At 46.5% G+C, this 10050-nt stretch overlaps 1 protein-coding gene across 2 annotated transcripts in view; it reads left to right on the top strand.

Annotated features, from left to right (window-relative positions):
- Positions 1–10050, top strand: part of Usp4 (ubiquitin specific peptidase 4) — a 46387-nt gene that overhangs the window by 30028 nt on the left and 6309 nt on the right. For both annotated transcript variants that reach the window (XM_021173310.1, XM_021173311.1), the window contains 6 exons: positions 2532–2723; positions 3362–3450; positions 5351–5575; positions 7739–7809; positions 8056–8174; positions 8468–8617. In XM_021173310.1, the coding sequence (XP_021028969.1) occupies positions 2532–2723; positions 3362–3450; positions 5351–5575; positions 7739–7809; positions 8056–8174; positions 8468–8617 (846 nt within the window). The remainder of the gene's footprint in view (positions 1–2531; positions 2724–3361; positions 3451–5350; positions 5576–7738; positions 7810–8055; positions 8175–8467; positions 8618–10050) is intronic.

Genomic DNA, 10050 nt, shown 5'->3' on the forward strand with positions numbered 1-10050 from the left:
TGGCTGTCCTGGAACTCACTTTGTAGACCAGGCTGGCCTCGAACTCAGAAATCCGCCTGCCTCTGCCTCCCAAGTGCTGGGATTAAAGGCGTGCGCCAGTGAGTTGTTTTTTAAATCCCTCCTGCACCAGCCAGCAAGGTGGCTCAGTAGGTATGGCTACTTGCTGACAGTCTAACTGCTAGAGTTTAATCTCTCCAACCCACATAGAGGGAGAGAACTCACTCCACTCAAATAGTCCTGTGATGGCCACCGCTGTGCTGTGTGACATGTGCCTGTCAGTTTCCACTCCGCACATACACACACACACACACACACACACACACACAAGCATTTTCACAAAAACTGCTCCTGGAGGTTGAGATTTAGGGCAGTAGTTCCTGTGAGTACCTATCCTGCAGAGGACCAGCTTCGGGTCCAGCACCTGTGTCAGGAAGCTCACAGTCACCTTTATCACCAGTGGCAGGGGATCTCGTGTCTTCAGGCTTTTGAGGACTCCATGCTCATGTTTATGGTGCATAGAACTCATGAAGGCATATACACAAATGCCAATAAAAATAAATCTTTAAAGGACTTTGGTTTTTCCTTTGTGATTCCTAATGAAGACTGCTGACCAGGCACTGAGGAAGACTGCAGTTTGTGCACTCGCCAAATTGGAATCAGTGAGTCTGTGTGTGCCTCTCTAGGTAGAGAGAAAGACTGCAGTCAGTTGCCAATAATTTTAGTAACGACTCCAGAATAGCAAACGTTACCTCTAAATCTCCGTCCTTATTATATCTGGTGCTATTTATTCACTATTTTAAGACACAGATTTCAAAGTAATTTACTTGTACCTAGTAGTTTGTTTGGTTTTCTCTGGATTTTTATAAAGTTGGATATGGCTGGATGTGGTGGTGTGTACCTGTGTCTGGCATTTGGGAGGCAGAGGCAGGTGGCTCTGGTGAGTTTGAGACCGCTCTGGCCAACATAACAAGTTCCTGACCAGCCCAGACTTCATAGTAAACTTTTCAAAAAATAAGAAGGTGTGGGGTATAATTATTTTATTTTGCTTGAGTGATTCTTTTTTTTTTTTTTATTACGTATTTTCCTCAATTACATTTCCAATGCTATCCCAAAAGTCCCCCATACCCCCCCCCACTTCCCTACCCACCCATTCCCATTCTTTTGGCCCTGGCATTCCCCTGTATTGGGGCATATAAAGTTTGCAAGTCCAGTGGGCCTCTCTTTACAGTGATGGCCGACTAGGCCATCTTTCGATACATATGCAGCTAGAGTCAAGAGCTCCGGGGTACTGGTTAGTTCATCATGTTGTTCCAACTATAGGGTTGCAGATCCCTTTAGCTCCTTGGGTACTTTCTCTAGCTTCTCCATTGGGAGCCCTGTGATCCATCCAATAGCTGACAGTGAGCATCCACTTCTGTGTTTGTTTGGCCCCGGCATAGTGAGTGATTCTTGGAATAACAATGGTAAGTAACTGGTTTTATAACTTTCCCCACTTAATAAGGTTCTGGCTCGCAGTCTCAGTGTGTTATATTTGGCTTTATTATACAGAAGAGCACTAAGAACTCAGTTGGGTTTTTGTTGTTGTTGTTTGTTTTTTTTTTTCGAGACAGGGTTTCTCTGTGTAGCCCTGGCTGTCCTGGAACTCACTCTGTAGACCAGGCTGAACTTGCACTCAGAAATCCGCCTGCCTCTGCCTCCCAAGTGCAGGGATTAAAGGAGTGTGCCATCACTGTCCCGCTAACTCAGTTTAAAAAATTGAGCTCCTAGCTGGGTGGTAGTGTTGAACACTTTTAATGTGAATATAGCTTAGTTGGTAGCATGCTCGTCTAGTGTATACAAAGTAGTGAATTTGGTCCCTCTCACCAGATAAACCAGGTGTGTCTGTAATCCCAGCACTCGGAAGGCAGAGGAGGAAGGATTCGAAGTTTAAGGTCCTCCTCCGTTATGTTGTAAGTTTGAGACTTGCCTGGGATATGGAAGGAAGGAGGAAGAGAGACAGACTTAAAAAATAACTTTTAAAAGTTGAGCTTTTTGGTGAGAAAAAGTGAAGTTGGTAGACGAATTCTCCATGGTGGTGCCCATGATGGTCCTCATTTCCTTTGATGATCAGAGATGGCCCATGGTTTATGTCTTTGGGAGTAAGCAGTGTAGTCCAGTGTCTGAGTTCTGTAGGTTCACATGCATTGACAGTGATCCTTGGTGAGATTTTTTTGTTTTGTTTTTGATTTTTCGAGACAGGGTTTCTGTGTGTAACCCTGGCTGTCCTGGAACTCACTCTGTAGACCAGGCTGGTCTCGAACTCAGAAATCCGCCTGCCTCTGCCTCCCAAGTGCTGGGATCAAAGGCGTGTGCCACCTTGGTGAGATTATTGACTCAACCTGTAATCACCTTGGAAATGGCTTATCTCCTTTTTCTTTTGAAAAGGTACTCTACCTTTTATCCTCAAGATAAAAAGCTCACCCCCTTGCAGCAGCTTATCTGTTTTGCTGACGGACCTGCTGCTAAAGGTTCCCTCTCTGTGACTCGTGCAGGTATGAGGTCTGCAACACGTCCATGGATGGCTCAGAGTGTATCACTCTTCCAGTCTACTTCAGAGAGAAGAAGTCCAGGCCGTCGAGTGCTTCCTCGGGGGCTGTGCTCTATGGACAGCCCCTTCTTGTCTCTGTCCCTAAGCACAAGCTAACCCTGGAGTCTTTGTACCAGGCTGTTTGTGATCGTATCAGGTTGGTACTGGAAATGTAATCACATGGTTATCTGAGATGAATGGGTTCTGCACTTGTCGTTTTTCTGTTGATACCATGTACTCACCTCTGAGAAAAGGACCTGTGCCAGACCCTGAGAGGGGCAGGTCGGGGCAGAGGCTAACGGGACGGAGTAGCTGGCACACGTAATCTTATCAACTACCTTATGATGGAAGGTGCTGGATGGCATTCAGCTGGAGGAGAAGAGGGTTTGCCTAGCTTGCACAAACCCCTGTGTTGATTCTCCACAGCCCCGTAAACCAGGCATGGTCACAGTGCACTCCTGTAACCTTAGCACGTGAGATGTGGAAGCAGGCGAATTGGGAGCTGAAAGTTTTCCTTAAGTCTATAGCAAATTAGAGGCCAGCCTGGGGACCATAAAACCCTGTTGCAATCAAATCAAATAATGCATATCACATTCCCAGAAGACCTGAAACCAGCCTTTCTCGGTATCTTTATTGACTTACTAAGTTAACCTGTGATCTCTTAGGTGGTTCTTAATTTCTTGAGCCATTACATTATGCTTATGGATATCTGAATATGTGAATTACGTACTGCTTCATAGCTGTATTGGAGAAAAAGAGTTAAATGTTAATACCAACAATCTTTTTTTTTTTAAGCCGCTACATAAAACAGCCTTTGCCTGATGAGTTTCTCAGCCCACCCTTAGAGCCTGGGGCCTGCAATGGCTCTAGGAGTAGCTGTGAAGGTAAGCACTCCTGCTGCGGGGCTGCGGGGCTGCGATGACCTCATTGCTCCTGATTTCCCTCTTCTTGGAAGGTGTTAAACACATGGATTTATTTGAGTCTGGACTGGTAGAGTGTAGGATCTCTTAGTCACCATTAACCTTCGGATCTTGTAGAATGGTTTTGGATTCCTGCTGACTCACATTGTGTTCTATCTCAGACACACTGAGCCTGGAAGTACTGGGTAACACGAGGCTAAAGTTATGAAGCAGGGCCAAGATCTGTTTGATTTTACAGTGCTGGTCATGAAGGCCTTGCATGATCACTGCCTGCTGTGCTCCCTTCCCGAGCTTCCAGAGCCGGAGTCTCCTTCTAATCTGTTAGCATTTACTTCCCCAGCATGAACTTGTACACACCGTGCAGCATGGCTGCTGAGCCTTTACTGCCCCAAAAGGACAGATTTCCTGGCCAGCTAATCAGAAGGTTGAAGCTGGCTATCTTGGGCATTTATTTCTGACTTCCTAGGAAACAACTGAGTTTTAGGTCATAAGTCACAGTTGAAAAACAGTGCAGTGGGTTCATTGCAAACCCCAAGGCCTCGGTCCCTTCTTGTGGCCAGTGTGCCTGGTCTGCAGTGTGTAGGTGATCATGTGCCTTTGTTCCTATAAATCCAGAAGTCATCTCTGAATTCTTTGGGTTTTTAACTTTTTTATGTATTACGCTTGTATCCGTGTGTGCATTGTCTATGCATGGGTGTGTGTGGAGGCTGAGGGTGACGTTTTGGAAGTTAGTTCTCTCCTGCATCTGTTTTTATGCAGGTTCTGGGGAGCAAACTCAGCTCACCACACTCATGCAGCACATGCCTTTCTCTGTTGACTTTAATGCTCCCTTTGTCTCTAACCCAGGCCGGGCTCGAACACACTGTGTAGGTTAGGCTTGCTTGCCTTTCCTTCCCAGTCCTTCCAAGCACTGAGACTGCAAGATTTTAAATCTGACTTCAAGATCTTCTTTCTTGCAAAACTGTTGTCGGGTACTGAGTGTTCCATTTTAGTGCATCTCTCTGTGAAGTTAATGATGAAGTCAAGGGGAGGACCCTGTGATGTGAGGAGCTGCTGCCAAGAGATGCACTTAAATTCTCAACGGTGGCGGCGGCAGCAGCAGCGATGGTGGTGGTGTGCACCTTTAATCCCAGCACTGGGAGGCAGAGGCAGGTGGATCTCTTGAGTTCCAGGCCAGCCTGGTCTACAGAGTGAGTTCCAGGCCAGCCTGGTCTATGGAGTAAGTTTCAGGACAGTCAGGGCTATTAAAAACAAACAAACAAAAAACCACCTCTCTCTTGAGAAACAAATAAATATATGCATTCACTCTCTGGGTATCTGGTAGCTCATCATGGAATAGCATGCCTTGTCTGCCCCTGGGAGGCAGGCACTTGTTAAATCAAGTATCTAATAACTATGGAGATGTATAGGGGTGGATACACTTCAATATATACAGCAAAGAGGCTGGAGACATGGCTCAACAGTTAAGAGCACAGACTGTTCTTCCAGAGGTCCTGAGTTCAAATCCCAGCAACCACATGGTGGCTCACAACCATCCGTAACGAGATCTGGAGTGTCTGAAGACAGCTACAGTGTACTTACATATAATAAATAAATAAATCTTTAAGAATATATATACAACAAAATATACTAGGAAATAATAATGCACCTTAGAGTAAATAAATGTCTTATGGTTTCTTTGTGGGTTATGTTGTTTTGAGGTAGGGTCTCCTGTAGTCCAGGCCAGCCGCAAACTTGTCATGTGGTTATGGCTGGCCTTGAACTCACTGTCCTTTCTCAGCCTCCTGAGTGCTTGGGTTATAGATAGATACCACCATACCTGGCTAAATATGGGACTTCACAAATTGTTTTCCATGTGTATCAGGAGATGAAGAGGAAGAAATGGATCATCAAGAGGAAGGGAAAGAGCAGCTTTCCGAAGTGGAAGGCAGTGGTGAGGACGATCAGGGAGATGACCGTAGCGAGAGCGCCCAAAAGGTGAGAGGCCAGCCGAGGCCCAGGAGGCTCTTTACCTTCAGCCTCGTGAACTCCTGTGGAACGGCTGACATCAATTCACTGGCGACTGACGGGAGACTCCTCAGACTCAACTGTAAGTGCTTGCTCTGCCCCTTCAGGTAGACTTGGGGCACATAAGAGCTCTTTGGGAATCGCGTTACTTCATATTCCCTACATCAGGTGGTAACTCTATGTAGCTCTAGGTTCAGACATTTGAGGACACACATCTCTCAAAGGAGTTTTACCCTATTCCCTTTGGTAGTAAAGTGGCAAGTTTAAGACAAGCCCCGCCCCCCTCATTTTTATGTGTTGACATTTTACCTACTTGTATGTCTGTGCACCATGTTTGTGCCTGGTATCAGTGGAGACCAGAAGACAGCATTGAATCTCCTACAATGGACATTACTGCTGTGAACCACCAAGTGGATACTGGGACCTGAACTCTACCAGAGCAAGAAGTATTCCTCACCATCTCTAACCCCAGACTACATATAGCTGATGCTGGCCTTGAACTTTTGACCTTCCTGTCTCTATCTCTTGAGTCTTTAGATTTCAGGCATGTGCCACTATGCCCAGCTGTCACCTTAATCCTTGATGTTCCTGACCTCAGAAGCAAACAGGCTTCCATTGCTCTGTGAGAGCTTTCCTCTGGCTCAGTGATTCTTAGGGTCATGCTAGGAGCATTTCTGTAGACTTGCTTCCCTCATAAGAATAGGTGTATTTGTCTCTTCCGTAAAAATACTTAATTGTGTATGATGAAGCTAGGGGTAGTTGTGGATATCAGTTACGTGGAGCTTTGTAATCAGGACAGCGCTTGGGCAAAACCATCTCTAGGGGTGTGGACATGCATCATGTGTGATGCCTCCATGGGCAGGGCGGACACTGCACCCTTTGTCTTCTACCTTAACTAGTTATCAGTTAGTTTCTCCCCCCCTTCCCTCTCCCTCCCCCCCCCCACCCCCCATTGCCCTTCCTTCCCTTCCCTTCATTTTAATTAAAAAAATTTTTTTGTTGTTTCTCTGTAGCCCTGGCCTCAAATTCAGAGAGATCCACCTGCCTCTGCGCTCCAAGTGCTGGGTATTAAAGGTGCCTGCCACCACTACCCAGCTTTAATTTAAAAAATTAGATTCTATGTGTTTGAGTGTTTTCCTGCATATATGTATGTATACTATGTGTGTGCCTGGGACCTGCAGAGGAACTAAAGCTGTAATAAATTATGAGCTCCCCAACTTGGGTGTTCTACTGAACCCTAGTGTTCTACAAGAGTAATAAATGATCTCTCTAACTACTGAGCCATCTTTCCAGCCCAACCCATACCTTTCAAAAATTTTTATGTGAATGGGTATTTTACATGCATGTATATGTGTGCACCATATGAGTGCCTGCAGAGGCCAGAAGAGGGAATCTGATCCCCCAGGACTGGAATTTCAGACAATCAAGAGCCTTTGGGTGATGGTAATTGAACCTGGGTCTTCAGGAAGAGCAGACAGGGCACTTAGCTGTTAAGCCATCTTTCCAGCCTCCTCCAGCTCTTTAAATGTTTCATGTATTTATCAGGACTAAGGACTGACCTCAGGGACTTGTACATACAAGGCAGAGGCTCTAGCACTCACTGTAGTTCCCGGTTCCCTTTACAGACAGTCTTTTATCTGAGTTTTTATTGCTGCCTGTCTGTAAGCTTACTACATGCATGCCTCGTGCTCACAGAGCCCAGGAGAGGTTGTCAGATCCCAGAAACTAGAACTTCAGACTACTGTGAGCCACTGTGTAGGTGTTGGGAGCTGAGCTTGGGTACTCTACAAGAGCAGAAATTGCTCTTAATCTCTGGGCCATATCTACTCTCCCATTTACATTTTTATTTTGTTGTTTTGTTTTGTTTTTTCCGAGGTAGAATTTCTCTGTATAGCCCTGGCTGTCCTGGAACTCACTCTGTAGACCAGGCTGGCCTCAAACTCAGAAATCCACCTGCCTCTGCCTCCCAAGTGCTGGGATTAAAGGCGGTTATTTCATCTTGACTCTGTGTATGACCTGTCAGATTCTGGGGTTTGGGGGTTATCTGTAATATTAGGGGAGACTTTGAAGCTGTGGGAGGTTGAGATTCAAAAAGGCTGCCCCAGGTTCTAGCATTGCTCTCCTCAGTGGCTGGTGGTGGGTGAGCAGGTGTGGTGCTGCTGCCTGAGTGTGGCCCTTCTCACTTGGAGAGCCTCTCCTGGTGTTGGTCATTCCATAATGAGTGACACTATGGTCCCCTCCACAGCTCGATCCACACTGGCCATTGACTGGGACAGTGAGACCCGAAGCCTTTACTTTGATGAGCAAGAATCTGAGGTATGTCATTTGGGGTTTGTGGTCAGTGCTGTGTTCTGGCTTCTGCTCTGAAAATACATTGATGTTCCTCTCATTGATTGGACAACAGTTAAAACAAATTTTCCTTATGACTTGAAATGAAAAGCACCCAAGACTGCCATTCTGTGTGCAGAGACTGCAGAAAGCACGGTATATTCCAGGCAGAGCTTTAGCATCCCGTGAGCCGGGAAGAGGCTTCACAGCAGAGCTCAGTGCTTCTCTCCGCAGGCCTGTGAGAAGCACCTGAGCATGTCACAGCCGCAGAAGAAGAAGAAGGCGGCGGTAGCCCTGCGAGAGTGCATCGAGCTCTTCACCACCATGGAGACCCTTGGGGAGCATGACCCCTGGTATGCAAGTCCCCGAGCTCTGAGCAGGGGACCTATGTACCCTCCTAGGCTCTGAGGTTTGCTGGGACCACCTGTGTGCACAGAAACCTCTTCCTGTACCTGGACAGGTCATCTTTTCTTAAGCAGTTCTGTAATATATTTGTGTGTGTGAGATGACTGCTGCACTGAGAAAAGCCACTGCTCTGATGAGAAGGCAGGGGTTTGTTCATAAGTCCTGGGGTCGAGTCCTGCCTGGAAGGTTGTTCCTTGTGACCTCCTGCTGCCCTGGCTAAGTAAGTCTCTTTTGTCTTTAGGTACTGTCCCACCTGTAAGAAACACCAGCAGGCAACAAAGAAGTTTGACTTGTGGTCTTTGCCCAAGATCCTGGTGGTTCATCTCAAGCGTTTCTCCTATAACAGATACTGGCGGGATAAACTTGACACCGTCGTGGAGTTCCCAGTCAGGTGGGTGTGTGCACGGGTGCTGAGGAGGGAGGCGAGAAGATAGATGCTGGAGTTAGATTGTAGTACTTGGCTCTGGGAGGTTGGCTGTGGAGCAGTCCTTCCTTCCCCTACTCGTGGGAAAAGTCACTAAGAAGAGTCCTGCTGACTGTGTCGCTGCTGATCTGCTGGAATCCTCACTCCAGTCTGTGGCCTGTCCTGGCCCATCATTGCTGTCAGGGAGCGTGACTTCAGCCAGGGCAGCACAGGCTCAGTTCTCATTAACAGGGCGAGGCAAGCAGGTCAGCCTACCCGAGGGAACTGATCTTCAGCTGGGTGTGGTTTCGCATGCCTGTAATTCCTTGCTCCGGCAGGAGGATCATTGATTGAGTTTAAGGCCACCTTCGTAGTTACATTTTTGTTTACTTTGTTTGTTTGTTTGTTTTGGTTTTTCGAGACAGAGTTTCTCTGTGCAGCCTGGGCAATCCTGGAACTCACTCTGTCGTTCAGTGCCAGTCTTTGCCCCCTGAGTGCTGGGATTGAAGCCTGTGCCTCAGCCTGACTTTTATTTTTTACCTTTTATTTTTGAAAATTGTATAATGGGCTGGTGAGACAAAACAGCTCACTGAGAATCCTTGACCCCCAAGCCTGCTGACCTGGATTTGTTCCCAGACTCAGGGTAGAAGCAGAGAACCAACTCCTAAAATTTGTCCCCAGCTCTTTCTGCAGGGTGGATTTCAGTGCAGAATGCAGAGGTAATGCTAACATATCCAGCTTTCTGGCCCCCAACAACAATTCCCTAATGTCAGCAGAAAGTAATTATGCACGATTGGGTCGCTCCCCTTATTCCTTTTTTATCAATTAAAAGATGGAATGAAGAGGCAGGCGGATTTCTGAGTTCAAGGCCAGCCTGGTCTACAGAGTGAGTTCCAGGACAGCCAGGGCTAAACAGAGAAACCCTGTCACGAAAAACCAAAACAACAAAAAAACAAAAACAAAAAACAAAAAGATGGAATGATAGCCTAGTCAGGTTAGAGCAGGCTCTTGCTGTCCAGTCTCTGTAGGATCATCTGGGGCTAGGGACATGCAGGTAGCAGTTGGAGCAATTTGCAGCCTTTAATTGATTGGAAATCTGCTCAAGCAGATAGATATTAAGGGTAGAAGCTAAAGCTAAGGAGTTTGGGGAAATTTTTTTCTTAGGTGTGCATTTGAAACTTTTAGGCCCATGGTCCTAGTAGTTGGGAATGGGAAGTCCCAAGACTAGGGAAAGAGGGAGAGAAGAGATCCCAGGATCAGGCAGGTGAGGAAACAGGCTGTTGACTGACAGTGCTTATCTGGAGTCCATTTGACCTGTGAGAGGTGGATTCAAGGCGATTCCCTGAAACTTCCAAGAATTACTATTATTATTTGTTTTTTTGTTTTGTTTTGTTTTGTTTTTTTGGGTTTTTTTTTTTTTT

Source organism: Mus caroli, chromosome 9 (assembly GCF_900094665.2).
Source record: "Mus caroli chromosome 9, CAROLI_EIJ_v1.1, whole genome shotgun sequence".
NCBI lineage: Eukaryota > Metazoa > Chordata > Mammalia > Rodentia > Muridae > Mus > Mus caroli.